Consider the following 18,163-nt stretch of genomic DNA (forward strand, 5'->3'; position numbering starts at 1 on the left):
TCTTTGCTTATAGACCAGAAACAGAAGATGCCTTGACCGTCCCAAGGCCTAGTATCGTAACCCCGAGGAAATCTACAAATAACCAGACCCTGGGTGACCTGCCTTCTGTATCTAGAACAGCAGAGGGCATGAAGGCTGTGACTTCCACCCCTGGGCTAGAAGAAAGGCCTTATTAGATACTTTGTCAACAGTGTTCTCAAAGGGTTTACTGCCTGGAGTTTTCCCTGAGGGGGAAGAGAAACAACAGCCTCAGAGGATTTCCCAGAAGCTTCCAATATTCTGAAGGCCTCTGCCCCAGCCTTCCTATCATCAGGCCAGAGCATCTCAGCATCTTTCTGGAGACTCAGTACAGACTCTCTTCTGAAGCTATTTCTTCAATTATCCAGCTAGAGGGAAGAAATCAAATAGCATCCTTTCCCAGCATGACAAGACTTGTTTAGAACAAGCTTAAGTAATAGGGTGGAGGTATATGTATTTTTTTAATCAAGCAATTAAATATTTATGTATTGCAAGAACCAACACTTCCTAGTACAGCTGGACGCTCTGAGAACTGATTCCTTCTCTTGAAAAACAAGTTTGTAAACAAGGAGAAAGTGTCAATAGACATGTGAAGGTGACAGATAGAAAGACAAGTTCCTTCAAGAAGCTCGGATATTCTAATTTTCTGGTGCTGAGTTAAATTAAGTGTTTAAAATATGAATTAAATATAAATTTAATTAGCATCTAATTAACATACACTATCACCCGATTAATCACCCAACACCTTCTTCCCCCCTGAAGATATAACAACTATATACAAGACCTGTCAAAATTAAATCTAATTAATGGGCTGCCGGGGACATGGTTTTGAGAACAGTCCTTCTATTGAAAATTCTCTCCTTAGGAAGACTTGTTTCTCCTCCTTCCAAAGCAGTGATATTCAAATCAACCCCTGGAATTAAGCAGACCCTGTAATTTGGGTGATTAAGCTCTTTATGCTTCTAAAGGATTGTTGAGAAGAAAAGCATGTCAGCTAGGAAGAAGTGGCCTTGGAACACACTGGATTATCTCAAAAGCACGATGTTAAGTGCCCCAGAGAAAGAGAGGACCCCTCAGGGAAAGGCACACGCATTTTCCATCCCTTCTTGGCCAAGTTCTGCTCCAAGGATGGAATGTGAGCAAGTTACTCTGTTTCTAGCCAGACCTGGAGGAGCAGAGTGGGTTTAAGTTTCAGCAAACACGTAGGTGATGTTGAAGGTGCTAAACACACGAGACATATAAAGAAATGTGACCCTTCCACCACGTTTCTGGGTTCTGCATTGTCGTAAACAAGTCCTGAGTGTCAAGCCCACTATACCCAGGACCACAGCTCACCTGTGTCATCTCACTGGATTTCTCCAAAGGGAACTGCTTGGCGTTCAGCTGGTGGATGCAGGGAGCAGCACCAGCTGCCCTCCATGTTTTTATTCATGCTGTTCCTCCCCTACTATTGCACCACCATTGTACATTTGAAGCGCAATTTCATTTTCAAAGTGGGTTCCCATTTGTTATCTTGTTTCACCACCTCCACTGCTACCATCCTTGCCTACCAGCTCTCACCTGGTCACTACGAAATCCTCCCAAATAGTCTTCCTACTTTCACCCTAGATTCCTTCATTATATTCTCAAAACAGTACACAAGGGTATCCTTGTGAGACATAAATGAGACCATGCCAGTGCCCTCTATAAAACTCTCTGGTGGCATTCCTTCTCACTTGGGGCCAAGGCCAGTCTGGTTACATCTACAAATGTTGCATCTCTGTTTCTTTCTCTGACTGCCCCCCTCTTCACTCCATCTGCTCCACCCACCCAGCGTCTGACACACTTGCTGCCTCAAGGCCTTTGCTCTGGCTGTTTCCTCTGCCTGGAGTTCTCTCCCCCAAATGACAGCACGTTTGCTCCCTTAGTTCCATCAGGCACTTACTTACTCAAAAGCCATTTTCTCAGGAAGACTTTCCCTGGCACTCTATCTAAAATGAACCCCCTACCTCCTTTTCTGTGTCCCCACTTCATTTTTCTCTATACCACTTATTACCACTTAATAGCCTGTACATTTTACTTAGTTATATTGATTATCTTACCCCTTCTGCACTCTAAACTTCATGAGGTCAGGAATCTCTGTTTTTCTCATTGTCATAACCCCAGCACATAGAATATTACCTAGCATAAAGTAGAATGTTCAAAAAACATTTATTGCATTAAAGAATAAATGAATTTTATGATTACAACAAAACCTATGAAGAGGCAAAGAAAGACTGACCGTCCCCATGTCAGAACTAAGGAAACAGGCTAAGGCAGGTTGAATGCCTTGGTGGAATTAGAATCTAGGTCTATGGATACCAACTTTACTGCTGCTTTTGTATCACTGGGGAGAAAGTCCTTGTAAGCCCTCACATCCCAACACCCCTCTAGGGCCGTCCCAGCCCCATCAATTCCTCCAGCTTCTGAATTCTATTACAGAGCAGTGCATTCATTTGTCCACGGGGCTGTATGAGGAACCAGGCTCTCTACGGAGGACGTGAAGTGCATTACAGACTTCTAAGGGCAGCCTTAATATGTATCATCATCAGCTTTAAAAAAAAAAAAAAGATTTTTTAACAAATGCGAAAATGGAAGCTTAGAGAAATTAAGGGACTTTATCCAAGGGCAGGATTCTGCCCCAGGTTGCCTCATGTAACTACAGCTGCAGACTACCTCTTAAACATTACTAAAGCATGGCTTCTGCTCTTGTGAAATCCCCAGTTTAGTTAACTCATTGCCTGACCATATTTTTTGACAGGGATCATTAGTAATTAATCATGTCTTACTCTGCACTGACATGATTTATGTACATGTGTTTGAACTGCGTTCCTTTCACGTTATCTAATTTTTCACGTGTTACGATGTTTGAGTTATATTGTGGGGGCTTTGCGTTTATTCTTTCAAAAAAAATAACATGCTTTGCATGATTATACAGCTAATACATATTCATTATATAAAGATTAAAAAGCATAAACAATCACAATAAAAATGAAAGTTGTTCATAATTCTATCACTGAGCAATAAGCATCACTTTCAATACTTGCTCTGTTAGACTTTTCCTTTACAAAATCAGAATTATACTACATATTCTGCTTTTATGCATTTTTTTAATTTCACATATTGTAAACATCTTTACGTGATAATACATATCCTCCTAAAACTTGATTTTAATGGTTGCATTGTGTTTCAGAATTTGGAGGTATCAAAATTTATGGAATGGTTTCATAGTCTGAAACATGTTGGTTTATATTTCCTTATACTTTGAACCTCCTTTCCCCCATTCGAAGCAGAGTGTCTTACCCAGTAGAGAGAAATCTTTGGTGATTTAATTTTGTGTCATCTGCTTTTTGAAAGACATTAAGGCAAGAGGACTAATGTTATCTATCCGTAATAATATAAGCTCGATGTTCCTTTGAGCTTGAGTTTGATCAGGCCTTTTATGGTCCTTTCCAACCTAAATTTTTAATGAACAGGTTATGGAGATTTGTTTTACACAAAGACTCAGACACCTGAGCTCCTATCTAATTAGTATGATCAAGCACTCAAATATTTGTTGAACTAATAATTCAAATTGCAGTTGGGCAGTAAGAGAACTCACAACTGTGAAGAGCTTCATCTCTGGCCCATTCTCAACTGCAAATTGAAACCCACTGATGCCTTGACCAAGTTCATTGCTCCTCCATTTCCCTTTCTAAACTATCCTGTCTGTGGGTCACTGCAAATCTTTTATTTAAAAAGAAATACTTATATTTTCAAAAAGAATGAGAAGAGGCTTAAGGCATTTGAACAGATAGAAAATAGACCAATTAAAATAAAGACTACAATGGATTCCAAAATAATGTTGAAGAAGAAACTTCTTTGCACCAGTAATCTAAGATAACATAGTTACCATAACCAAATAAAAACGTATCTCACATTACCCTCTATAAATTGCCTACTTGAAAGCGCAGAACTAAACCTGTGTGTAATTACAGTAACCATGTCACCCATGATTACTGGTACAAATCCATCTCTACTTTGGTATGAAAAAATTTTTCAGGCATGAAATTCTAAAAGGCATATATCATGAATACCTACAAAAGGTTTATCAGGCTACAAATGGGGCATGATTTCCTACTGAGATTTTAGAGAAGGCATAAAAATAACTTAAAATTATCTTGTATCATCCTAACCCTTAACAGAAGCCAAGGGTGGGTCATTAAATTGTAACTGGGTGAAGGGAATGAAAGCAGTGCAACTGGGCTGCGGAGTGTAGAGAAGCTGGAGGAACAGAGCACTGATCTGTCTCTCTACTGGAGATGCCAGCATTGTTAATCTGCCTTGTACAGCTGTTGGAGAGTAGTCAACTGAACTCTCAGTGTTTCAATGACTGACTAATGGGCCCATTCCATTTCCTATCATAGGGAAAGATATCCATGTGCTCTAGATAGCAGATGAACAAAAGCAAAGGTGGCATTCTACTATGGAAAAATCAGACGCATGACTTCAGTCTTGTCAAAGGAGATGACCACTACAGCTTGAGGAAACAAGACAGCTTTGGTATGAACTCACTGGGTGACTTTGAGAGTCATTTTCTGATTGTGTAAAAATAGAGACAATCATCGTTGTGATGGACACCATTTACAACTTCCTTCTTTTTAGTCCCTTTCCAGTTGGGGTGGCTATGTGACACAGTACTGAATGGTAAGACACAGACGTAAGTCTCTGTTCCTGGAGAGCTTTCATGTCCTGACATGGGCACTAACTCTTCCCTTTACCATTTTTTCCCCTTCCATTTAGAATGCAGATGTGAAGACTGGAGCAGCACCATTCTGGACTAGATATTACCGCACTGATAGCGTTGAACCACTGATTTAGCATTAGCAACTGCCTACCTCAAGACTTATTGCATGCAAAAAAAAAATATCTATGCTCACATCACTATCATCAGATTTTCCACTGCTTGCAGTTAAAAGCATTATGGATACAGTGTCTCATTGGGTGGAGAGGATTAAATGAACTAAAGCACAAGGCCTGGCATATTCTAAACATTAAATAAAGCATCTGCTATCCACGCTGGTGGGCAATGGGAATGCCTGGAAACAAAGCCCCTGTTTGCACTGAAAAGGGTTCTGAATCTATGTTTAGAAAAGTACTCAATGAAGACCCTAGAGCTGGATGTAATGAGAGAGAGGAGAGCTACAGAAAGTATCAAGCAGCTGCTTTCTCTATTAAAATAAAATCTGTTTTTGAGAAAAATGGTATTGGATGGACTAGCAGAATGAGTGAGCTGCAAAATATCTCCCCTGGAGATCTGGATGAATTGACCTGCTGAGTGGAGTTATTGCCCATTTGAAAGTTGAAACATTATTTTTATTTTAGCATGGTTTATGTTAAATTCATTTGTCAAGCAAACAGGGATTTGCTTATGTACCTTTTGTTTTGGTAGTTGGGGCTTAGAAATTATTGTATAATGTTTATAGATTCTTAAATTTGAGAAGGATTTTAATATTATTACAGTAACATCTTCCATTTACTAAGCACTTATTGTATGCTAAGAATCATTCTGTGTGTTTTACATATTTTATTTTGCTATTCAGGAATTAAAACTATTGGTACACTCAATAACATGGATAAATCTCAAAATCATGCTGATAGAAGCCAGACAAAAAAAGAGTACACACTGTATGATTCCATTATATAAAAACATTCTAGAAAATACAAACTAACATATTGTGACAGAAACAGATCAGTGGTTGCTAGGCACGGGGTGTACGAGGCGGGATGGGGTTTGGGAGAGAGTAAGGGATTATCAAGGAACATAAGAAACTTCCAGAGGTGATGGATGTGTTCATTATTTTGATTGTAATGATGGTTTCATGGGTGGGTAAATTTTTCAAAACTTATTGGATTGTACAGTTTAATATGTGCCATGTATTGTATATCAATTCTAACTTAAAAATGCTTTTAAAAGGAAAATGTTAAAAATTATGCTGCCTTTTAGTAGGAAAATGAATAAATGAGCTGTGACTTATTCACACAATGGAACGCTATGCAGCAGTGAAAATCAATGAAATAGATCTCCATGTATCAAAACAGACAATGATTTAAAAAGTTGCCAAAGGAAGTTACAGTGTGATATATATTTAGAATTTAAAAGCACACAACATCATGCACGTTTATGGGTACGATATATAGATATGTACCGAAAGTATAAATTTGGAATGTTACACATTAAGTTTAGTAGTCTGGTTAAGGAGGGGCAGGAAGGAGGAAGGGATGGGGTGGTGTGTTGGCTGTACTTACAAAGCTACAATACAGCGCAAAATGACAAAATGTTAACATCTGTGAAATCTGGGTGGTGGGTACAGGGCATCTGTTATATTATTTTCTGCATGATTGAAATAGTTCATAATTTTTAAAAAGTTTAAGCAGTTCTCAGCATTCCACTCTCAGCATCCAGTTCCCCTTGCCAAGAGAAACTGCTGTTATCAGTTTCTCGTGTGTCTGGAGATATTTTATATATGTATTTTACATACATACATACATATATATAAGTATATATATACACATATATATGTATTTACATGTGTGTGTACATTTTTATATATCATATACATCTCTCTCTCTCTCTCTCTCTCTCTCTCTCTCTCTCTCTCTCTCTCTATCCATCTATCTATCCATCCATCCATCCATCCATCCATCCATCCATCCATCCATCCATCTATCTATCTCTCCTTTTAAACAAGACAATTTGGAGGATACTATATACACTGTTCTGTATCTTTCTTTTCTCACTCAACAAAACTTTGGAAATGGTTCCAACTCAATTCATAGAGACTTTCCTCATCCTTTGCAATAATGCTTAGCATTCCATCATATGGATAATTAGACTATTTCCCATCTTTTGCCATTACAAACATATTATAAGCACACATTTTGCACCTCTGTCTGTGTGTACTATCTGCCCTTTAAAACTAACTATACCACCTCACATTCAATCTTTTCTTAGCTACACAGGGCTTAAGTACAAACAGCAATGAAATCACTGGGCTGCAGAAAGAGTGATGAGGAAGGAGGTTCTGAGGAAGGGAAGTCAGCATTTTTTAGAATCAGAGTATGAGCTTTGTTGCATCGATGTTACGTATGTGCCAGCTCCTCTGGGCTTTGGGTTACTTGCCAGCTCCTGGACAGGTGAGGTGACAGGCCAGCTGCTTCTTCCTCAGAGGAGGGAAGAGACCGAGGCCACCAGGGAATTAACACGAGACAGAAAGTGTGTTTCAGTGTATGTCCAGCTGCAGTGAGGAGCCAGTGTCATCCTGGTCTATTTGACAGCATTCTGTGACTTTCTGAGAAGAATTATCTGTGTTCCAACAGGAGGGAAGGACAAAGTCCGCCAGGTGAGGGACTCAGAGTAGGAGCCAGGGGTCTGGACAGTGTAAGAAGCTCATCTCCTCTTTCTTGGCTATGAATTTTTAATCTCTATTTGAAGTTTTCTTTTTTTTTACATTATATAATCATGACAGGATTCTAGAAAACAACTCCTCTAGAATACTCAAATACTACTACTAATGATAATAGTAATAATAATAATATCAAATATTTGTTGCAGTTTCCAAAAGTATTTTCTTACCAGGGAGGCAGTATAACCCAACGATTAGAGCATAGACACTGAAATCAAGCTGTCTAGATTCAAACCCTGGCTCCACCACTTACTGTGTCGCTTAGGGCAGCTTATTTAACTTCTCTGTGCTTTTTCTCATCTGTAACACGGGGATGATACTTTAAAGGGCTGTAAAATATTAAGTGATTAAATAACTAATCTCAGGTAGTGACTGACATATACCTCCTGGTGAATGCTTGGGAAATGGCAGTTATCGTCACTGTCATCATTATTATTAGTGTAGTTGGAAGCAATAGTAAGAATTGGTGTAAATAGACAGAGCTGGTAATCTGAATCGTCACTGGACTGAAGGCTTGCAAATAAATGTAGAGGTAATATCTTTCCATGAACAACAAAGAGAAACAAACTATGTTACGCAGACCAAACAGCGTTATAATGTGAGCCAACCAGGCAGGTGAAGTCTACTTAAGACCACTGCTGGGTGCTCATGTGATGGCGCCAGGCCGTGACGGAAGGTTATGACATTGCCTGGCATATGGTGGCTGAGGACTCAGAGTAAAGATGAAGCTAGTGGTTTACTGGAGCTGTCTCTTAAGAGCTGTTAAAACTGAGGGAATCTTGCAATCTAATTGTTAAACACAGCCATTATTTTAAACTAAATTAGGTCAACTACAAGTAAGTGAATTACATTGAAAAAGGTAATAAATATTCAAAATTTATTACACCCAAATTATTTTGCCATAACCTATGCCCTTTCATCTATTTTATCCATAAAACAGAAACACTATGAGTGGTGTGCTTCTTCTGGACTCCATGTTCATTGATGTCATATGGGCAGCTTGCAACTGGTCATCGTGGGGGCATTTACACTAGGGAGATGGGCAAACATATAGACCAGGGCTTGACTGGTTTTGTTGATTACGTGGATTTAAGACAATGCTGAAGAAAAATGTGAGTAACGCCGGTTAAACTACAAAGTGCTTCATTCTTGTAGCTGTTTAACACTGCGAAGAGCACAACAAATTGAGGAAGTATTCTTTCAGTGTTCAACGGAAGATGCCTACATCACTGGCAGACTAGTGAAGTGTCCACGGAAGCCTGCATCGGTTCACTCTGTCTGACTTGTTAACATTCATGTGGGTGCTACAGTCCATTGCTGGACTGGGACTGAGGGTGTGAAACATTTCCCAGCCCAGCAGTGGATGAAGCCTATGGAGACGTCTCTCTGTCACGGAGGGGGAGAGAGGGACAACTTTAACTTCCATCAAGCTTCCGGCGCTTGGCTGCTATAAGAGGTAGAGAGCAGAGCAGAGACGGTGCTGCTCTTTAGTAGCATGTGGACCCGGACCCTGGAAGAGGGGGCACAGTGCTGTAGAAAGAGGGTTGGAAGTGAGCTGGCCTCTCACGTGGGAACGGGGGGAAGCAGAGCAGTGGCCATACCATGATGATTGCCTCTGGGCTCACAGCGGGCAGGGGGCACAGAGTGACCAACTCCGTAAAAACGGTCCAGGCTGAGCAGGCCGTGGTCCAAGTGAAGACCGCTTTGCGAGTCTGCCGGCCTAAGGCCTGATGATGTAGTCAGACAGGAAAAGTGCAGGTTCACTTTTCACGTTAGACACTATGGCTTATAACTTACGGACGTCCTCAGTTTTTGTGGGTTTCGCATCCTAGGGGTGGGGCTGGGTTACAAAGGGTAGGGCAAGGCCATTACACACAGTGTGAGGCATAGAAACAGGGTTTCTCCCCAGCCCTGCCACTCCCTCCTCTTGTTGGGAGGTTGGCGTGGGCATTTCTTTGAAAGGAAGCTGTTTCAAGGGTTGATGTGTGAAGTGTTTCTACACCAAAAAAAGAAAAAAAGAAAAGGAGACTCTACTGTGAGGGTCAAGGAGAAAGTGACTCTAGGGAGAAGAAAACACCTGTCGTGAACCTGACCTTGAAGTCACACCCAGCAGGGCCCATGTCCACCAGGGAGCCGAGTGTGTCAATTCCCAACGAAAAGCACGTTCCGTGTGATCTGAAGGCTGGAAGTGCCAAGCCAGCCTTGCCGCCTGGTGGTGACCTTGGGCAATCACATACTTTTTTACCTGAATCTGTTTCCCCAGCTATAAACTATGAGGGATGAATGAACTGCTCTCTCGAGATAGACCACATGACAGACGTCTACAGGCCCATGCAGATGTCTCAATGGATTTGCAGCTTTTTTTGTCATCAAAGTGCTGAACTCCCCACCCTGGAGGAATTTAGCCGGCTAAGGAGGAATGTCGGGAGAAAGGATGGGGCAAGGGGGCCATGCTCAGGGCTGTCGGAGAACTGCGACAGAGGTGTTGTGGAAGAATAAGGAGGGGAGCGGCGAGAAGGGGACTGTGAGAGGAGAGGCACTGTCCCTCCGAGCAGGTACCTGGCTCTGCCCCAGCTCTGTGCCAGGCAACACGGCCATTTGGACACTCCCTCCACCACCCACATGCCGTCTGGGCCCCTTACCCTGCAGCATCGCTGACGTGGTGTAGTAGTTGAACGGTACGTTTTTCACCAGGTAGTTCTCGGGGGCGAGGCTGGCCAGTTGGGCTCCCACCAGCACCGACTTGCCCGTACCGGCCGTCCCCACCAGCATGACTGGCCGCCGCCGCTCCAGGAGCCGCTGCATGAAATAGCACACTCGGATGGTCTCGCTTGTGTGCACCAGACAAGCCTGGAACGGGAACATGATGAGCGTGCCAGGGGCTCGTGGGAGAAACAGATGCACCGGAGAATGTTCTAGAACATTTCGGGAGAGCAGAATCTGCTGTCCAGGCGAGCTCACTACCTCAGGCAGGAGGGTCTTCCCTAATGTCCCCAATAATATTGCCCTGTAACTTATTCTTTGGGTGGAAAACAGCCCCTTCTTCCGCCAGCGGCTCTGTCTGCCTCCCTGTATTTCAGACACTTCTGCTCCTGCCATCACCTTCTGGGCCCCAGGTTGACAGTCCGGTAATTAAGTTATCGAGCCTTGGGGAACCTTGCGACTTCATCACACCTATGAATTTTTCTGAAAAGGTGAGCAACTGGCGATGACGAGTTCCTAGCAAGGTCAGAACTCTTGGCTATCACGAAGGCCTGCTCCCAGAGTCAAGGCAGATGCTTGATTACCCACCACACTCACCTGCAAAGGCACCTCAGGGTCAAATTCAAACTGGGGGATGAGCTTGGACCACAGTTCGAATTTCTTGGTCTCTGGGTCTATGTAATAGTCAAAGATGGTTCCCTGGGAAGGAAACTTGACTGTTTTGAACTCTGTCAGCCACCATTTGCTGAATTCTGCCCGGTAGTCCACCAGCTGTCAAAACAAAGCAGTTGGAAGTCAAGGCTCTCCAGAGCTCGAGAAGCCTGGACAGGGTGCCCAGGCATTAGGCAGAAGGGCAGGGCAGAGAACACAAAATGCTTCTGCTCATGTAGGCCTGCTCGATGGACCACCAGGTCTTCCAGAAAGGACGCTGTTTGCTGAGGATCAGCCCTGACTGATGCCCAGCTAAGCAGAGGCCGCCCTTGAACATGTGCAAGCGCCCCTGCCTGACCATGCAGCTGAGCCCCCCTGGCATTGGCACTTCTCAGAGCCATCTCGGGGTGGAGGGTCAGGGAAGGAGGTACAAGAACATGGAGGACAGTGGGAGCCCGTGACCAAAAGATGGGCAAGTGTGGCAGAGAACTCCCAGAGAGATAGACTTCCCCTCTCCTAGGCTCCTGAGACAGCAATGTCCACGATGGCAGCCAGAGGTGGAAAGACTAAAATGGTGACTGTTGACACCTGGGAGCTCAGGGGGGTTACGTGAGAAGACTCAGGGGAGTCAGGTACATAACCCCAGGCAAATCCCTGCTTTCCGTGCTTCAGTTTCCTCATCTGTAACATGAGCATCCTAGAAAAGAAGATTTCTAAGTTTCCTTCAAGAGCAGCAACAAAGCTGTACTGGTCTTCTGACAGAAGGAATAGGCGGAGACATAGTTTACAAGCATACAGATTAAACCACGAGCCCCTCAGGGCAGGGCGGTGTACCCAGTACACTCAGACTATCTTATTGTGTCCAAGCTAAAACATATGGACATGTATGCACACACCTCAAAACATACTTGCAGCTATCGGCAGTTCTCTGGGGGAGCAAACCCACAACGAAAACACAGACCTGGGAAAAATCCTAAAAAGGAAAAAGGCCCAGACTGGGCATTTTAGGAAGTGTTCCTGGAGGGCTGAACAAAGATGGAGTTCAAAGGCTGTACAGACCAGAGAACTGGGTGTATGGCAATGAGCCTGCACTTGGAAGAAACGGCACTCCTCAGGTTGCTATCTATTAGGTAAATAGAATTGAATTCTTTCACCTTAAAATGAGAACGGAAATAGGCTCTAAGGTAAGGACAGATTTGTTTGCTGTTCTTATTCTGATTTGAATTCAGATTCAGGGTCTGCTGTAGCCTCTCAAAATTATTCTCTGCAATCAGAAGCCTTAGAAAAAATTCCCATTTTAATTCACGGGTAAAGTTCTGGAAGACCTTTAACTTCCTACGATAACCAGATTTTAAATGAATATGGAAAATACGAGACGATCTTTTCCTTTCCTCAGCCCCAATTACACCTTGAGCTACCCGGTCAGTTTCCCAGCCAAGCCATTAGCGCGGCTGCCGAACATCCTCTCGCCCTCCTGACTCTTGCCCTCATTTTCTACTACAACTGGCACTATAAAAATACAGTGTTTGCTGAGTCATCACCATGGCCCTTTCTCATGTCAACAGTCTTGGTATCTCTTCAGCAGTGACTTCAGTGAAGAAGCCCCTTCTGAAATCCCCATCTCCTCTGGATTCTGACAATTCTCCGGTCTCCTCCTGCCCTTGGAACTGAACGACACTCAGGCTGTACTGGCAGGCGGCAGCAGTTTCCAACAAAACATCTCATTGGATCTTCACAATGCTCTACGTTACCCTGGCTAGGGAAAACGATTCCTATTTTATATCTGAAAAGACAAAAGCTGTTTTGATTATTGTAGCCCTGTAGTACAAGGAAAAATCAGGGAGTGTGATACCTCCAGTATTGTTCTTTTTTCTTAAGAATGCTTTGGCTATTTGGGGTGTTTTGTGGTTCCAAACAAATTGATGACTTTTTGTCCTATTTCTTTAAAAAATGCCATTGGGATTTTGATGGGGATTGCATTAAATCTGTATATTGCTTTAGGTAATATGACCATTTTAACTATGTTGATTCTTCCAATCCATGAGCATGGAATGTCTTTCCATTTCTTTGTGTCTTCTTCAATTTCTTTCAAAAATGTCTTATAGTTTTCAGCATATAAATCCTTCACATCCTTGGTTAAGTTTATTCCTAGGTACTTTATTCTTTTTGCTGCAATTGCAAAAGGAATTGTTTTTTCTATCTCTTTTTCTGAGATTTCATTGTTGGTATATAGGAAAGCAATGGACTTTTGTACGTTGATTTTGTAGCCAGCAACTTTACTGTATTCATTGATTGTTTCTAATAGCTTTTTGGTGGAGTCTTTAGGGTTTTCTATATATAGCATCATGTCATCTGCAAAGAGTGACAATTTAACTTCTTCATTCCCAATTTGGATGCCTTTTATTTCTTTCTCTTGCCTGATAGCTCTGGCGAGGACTTCCAACACTATGTTGAAAAGCAGAGGTGATAGGGGACAACCTTGTCGTGTTCCTGAACGTAGAGCAAAGGGCTTCAGCTTTTCACCATTAATTATGAGATTAGCTGAGGGCTTGTCGTATATGGCCTTTATTATGTTGAGGTATTTTCCTTCTATACCAATTTTAGTAAGTGTTTTAATCATAAATGGATGTTGTATCTTATCAAATGCTTTTTCTGCATCAATTGATAGAATCATATGATTTTTGTCCTTTATTTTGTTTATGTGATGTATCACATTGATGGATTGGCGGAAAAACAGACACATAGACCAATGGAATAGAATTGAGAACCCAGAAATAAAACCACATAAATATGGACAGATAATTTTTGACAAAGAAGCTAAAAACATACAATGGACGAAAGACAGCCTCTTCAATAAATGGTGCTGGCAGAATTGGATAGCTACGTGCAAAAGAATGAAACTGGACTTCTATCTGTCACCATGTACCAAAATTAATTCAAAATGGATCAAAGACTTAAGCATAAGACCTGACACAATAAACTGCATTGAAGATAACATAGGTACTAAACTTATGGACCTTGGGTTCAAAGAGCATTTTATGAATTTGACTCCAAAGGCAATGGAAGTAAAAACTAAAATAAACAAATGGGATTATATGAAACTGAAAAGCTTCTGCACAGCAAAAGAAACTATTGACAAAATAATGAGGCAACCAACTGAATGGGAGAAGATTTTCGTAAACAGTTCCTCTGATAAGGGGCTAATATCCAAAATATACAAGGAACTCATGAAACTCAACAACAAAAAAACAAACAACCCAATTGAAAAATGGACAGAGGACCTGAAGAGACATTTCTCCAAAGAGGATATACAAATGGCAAATAGACATATGAAAAAATGCTCAACATCGCTAATCATCAGAGAAATGCAAATGAAAACCACAATGAGATATCACCTCACCCCAGTCAGAATGGCTTTCATCAACAAAACAAATAGTAACAAGTGTTGGAGAGGCTGTGGAGAAAAAGGAACTCTCATACACTGTTGGTGGGAATGCAGACTGGTGCAGCCGCTATGGAAGGCAGTGTGGAGGTTCCTCAAGAAATTACGAATAGAATTACCATATGACCCAGCAATCGCTCTCCTGGGTATCTACCCCAAAAATATAAAAGCATTTCTCTATAGAGACACGTGTACGCCAATGTTCATTGCAGCTTTGTTTACGGTGGCAAAGACATGGAAACAACCAAAATGTCCTTCGATAGACGAATGGATAAAGAAGTTGTGGTACATATACACAATGGAATACTATTCGGCGTTAAGGAAAGATGATATAGGAGCATTTGTGACAACATGGATGGATCTCGAGAGAATAATGCTAAGTGAAATAAGTCAGACAGAAAAAGCAGAGAACCCTATGATTTCACTGATATGTGGTATATAAACCAAAAAGAACAAGACAAACAAATGAGAAACAAAAACTCATAGACACAGACAATAATTTAGTGGTTACCAGAGGGTAAGGGGGTGGGGGGTGGGTGATGAGGGTAAAGGGGATCAAATATATGGTGATGGAAGGAGAACTGACTCTGGGTGGTGAACACGCAATGGGATTTATAGACGATGTAATACAGAATTGTACACCTGAAATCTATGTAAATTTACTAACAATTGTCACCCCAATAAAATTAATTAAAAAAAAAAAAAAGACAAAAGCTCAGAAGCAGATGGCAGAACTGGGAGTTGAACACAGGTTGTCTGTCTCCCAGTCCGGTGCTCCCTTAGGGATCATTCATGTCTGAGAGATCATTTCCTGTAGTTGTTGCAAAGTATTTAGCATCACGCCCCCCGCCCTTTTATTATGGGCATTCTGCTCAAGGACAGACGGTATTTTGTAGTTCTGCTTTGTTTTGATGACAGCTTTTTAAATGTCAGCACCACTGGTATTCCTGATGTCGGTGTTTTGGCCAACTTCCTGCTTTTCAATTTAGAGCACTCTTTTTGGTGTGTGGCGTGAATGCAGGTGGAGGGGTCTTGGATATTCCCTGCTGCTAAAAGCATTCTCCCTTGTCTTCTCCCCAGGTACCACCATGGCTGCCTACAGCTGCAAGTGTTCCAGAGCCTGGCATGCCTGGAGGGGTGCTTTCTCCTGGGCTTTTAAAGAGTTGAGTGGATTTAAATTTTTCTGTTCAGAGACAGAAAAATTGACCAGATAGCTTCCTCCTGACCCCTCACTGCTTGTTCGGCACCAACATGGGAGAAAAGCCCAGCAGTGGTTCCTGTCTGACATTTCTTTCAGCAGCCGAAAGGTCAGGGACTGCATTTGATGGAAAGTAATATCCTACGCATTCTGGATCTCTGTGCATTTCAACGAGGTCTCATCCATCCTGCTGGACTCACTGCATCCTTGCCTCAAAAGGGGAATGTAAAGATGTCAAAGAAGCCGTCCGCGGAGAAGCTCCAAGGGTGCGGGACAGACAGCATGGAATTCTCAAATGTCATACTCCCAGTCCAGGCACCTTCTGCTCTTTCCCATCAGCATCTCGCTCTGGAGAGGGACATGGAGAAGGGCACATGTCCCGAGAGCTTGAGAAAACTGCTTTCTGAACTTTGAGCACTGAGGAACACATTAGGGGATGCCGGGAGGGGGGATGCATGTTACAACCAGAGGCTGTGAAAATGGAAAACAAATTAATTGGTAATTCTGAGTTAATTGGTAATTCTCCCACCTCACCTCCATTTTGGATTCTTAGAAATGGCTTGTCCTGGCAGTCTGAAACTTTTTATTATACCTCTCTCCTCGAAAGAGCCTGTGATCGACCCAGACCAGGAAGAGTCAATCCTACCTCTAACCACTGCAGCTTAGTTTGATCGCCTGTTGTGAGAAAGACACCAGACATTTGCTCTGACACTGAGTATTTGTGGTGCGAGACTATTATTAAGCACGTGTGTGTGTGGGCGTGCGCGCCAGCACCATTCTAAGTGCTTTGCCCACATTCGTGGTAGGCAGTCAGAACAGTATCCCTTTATTGAACCACCCTCACTATCACCACTCTCATCTCCTTTGTGCACATGGGGAGAATAAGGTTAAGTGACTTGCCAGCATCCCCCAGAAAGTAAGTGGCAGCGCTACGATTTAAATCCAGAATCCATGTTCTTAACCTGTGTATGGTACTTCCTGACAGCTAGAGTCAGTTGTAACAGACTGAGACGCATAATTTTGAACATGCTCTTTCTAGATAAAATACCTTTCATTGCGAGGAAACTAAGCAAAGAACAAGACTGGGAAAGCAGGAAGTGTTAGGGAATAGGATGTCAAGATACTCCAGGAAAACCTCCCCCCCCCCCCCCGAAGAGCATGAAGCTACAGCAGCCAACACCATGAGACAGACACTACTTCGGTTTCCTACCCCTAGGGGTCAGCTGACTTTTGCTCCAATCTTCTGTGAACAGATCTGCATTTCAGGGGTTCGGGGACATGCTGGTTAACTCTGGCCTGGTGAAGACTGGTGCATGCTCATTCTGGAAGATTTTGAGAAGGCTAAAGGGATTCCTCCTATTCAAGCTGCCAAAGCACAGCATCGTTTTGCCTATAAAACACACATCGCCTTGAAAGGTACTGTACTTGTACCGCCAGTTGTTCAAATTCAAACACTGCAACCCTCCATGAAATCAAAGATACATTCACTAACTCAAAAAGCAACAACTCGAAATACATTCCAATCTCATGTCTCACCCCCCGGGACCCTTCTATGGGGACGGATGTCTTTAGAACAGCGATGGGTAGAGAACTAAATAGTTTGATGCTTTCATGTTAATTCTGACATTTAGCTGTCCTACCTTCCGGATCTTCGCTGGAAGATCAGTTTTTGCCACGGTGGACTGAATGTGGGTGTCAACCTCAGCACCTCCTCTTACCTGATCTTGGATCATTGCTCCGCCGAAAGCCCAGATAGCAGCGAACACAAAATAAAGCTCATAAGTTTCCTTGGGGCTGTCCTCAGGGATGTCCTCCTTGGTCAGGAGACACTCGAGAAGGTGGCACAGCATCTGAACCATGCTCTGCTCTGGGATTGGAATTATCTTCTTAAATCTGCAAAGAGAAACCCCGGTCGGCTCTAAAACACTGGGTTCCCTAGAGGCATTGTAGACGGCGATGGGACCCAGCTGGGTTTCATGGACTCCGGATTTGTCAAGTTCCCTGGGATTACAGAGGACCATGGTGCTATTGAAGCCTTTGGGTTCATCAGCTATTTTGGGGCCGGTTCCTTTTGTAAAGAAGTAAGGGCCCAGAGTGTTCCCAAGCAGGTTCCTTTTCTCATCTTCCTTTCCTCTGATAACCTCCCTTCTTTGAACACTGATGACTCCCCTCACTTTCCTTCTTTGAACACTGATGACTCCCCCTCACTCCTTGGGAATGCAGGCAGCTGCCACCAAACAAGTAACTATCTTATAGTTTCATTTCTTTCACAGTTTCCTCAATTGTCAAAAAGTACCAGAGTCAACTGGGTGTAATTTTGAGGTTCCACAATTTCAACTCAGAGGAGTTCCATCAATTAAAACACACTGAAAACATTTTCTCTGGGGGGCGGTTAGGTGGGGGGCAGAATGGGCCAGGATAGATGGTTATTTTATACAATCATGATTTACTTATAGGAGTTCCTCTTCTAAAAATGTACCTCTGTACCTTTGTCCTGGCCTGGCTTTTGTACTTTTAATCTTGCCTTTGGTCTTGAATGAAAGGCAGATATCAAGAGATGCATAAAGGTGCATCTATGCCCAAGGAAGCAGGGGCGAGTGTGTGCGCATGTGCACACACACCCACACATGTACACACGGGCACGCTGATACTGTCATGTGTGCACACGGATTACACCACCTACCCACA

The 18,163-nt window shown here is 42.7% G+C and overlaps 1 protein-coding gene across 4 annotated transcripts in view; it reads right to left on the reverse strand.

The window, feature by feature from the left end:
* Positions 1 to 18,163, reverse strand: part of DNAH9 (dynein axonemal heavy chain 9) — a 319,243-nt gene that overhangs the window by 138,560 nt on the left and 162,520 nt on the right. For all 4 annotated transcript variants that reach the window (XM_081027600.1, XM_081027598.1, XM_081027597.1 and 1 more), the window contains 3 exons: positions 17,194 to 17,368; positions 10,782 to 10,955; positions 10,124 to 10,331 (listed from right to left, as the gene is read on the reverse strand). In XM_081027600.1, coding sequence (XP_080883726.1) covers positions 10,124 to 10,331; positions 10,782 to 10,955; positions 17,194 to 17,368 — 557 coding nt within the window. The remainder of the gene's footprint in view (positions 1 to 10,123; positions 10,332 to 10,781; positions 10,956 to 17,193; positions 17,369 to 18,163) is intronic.

This window comes from Rhinolophus hipposideros (genome assembly GCF_964194185.1).
Source record: "Rhinolophus hipposideros genome assembly, chromosome: 20".
NCBI lineage: Eukaryota > Metazoa > Chordata > Mammalia > Chiroptera > Rhinolophidae > Rhinolophus > Rhinolophus hipposideros.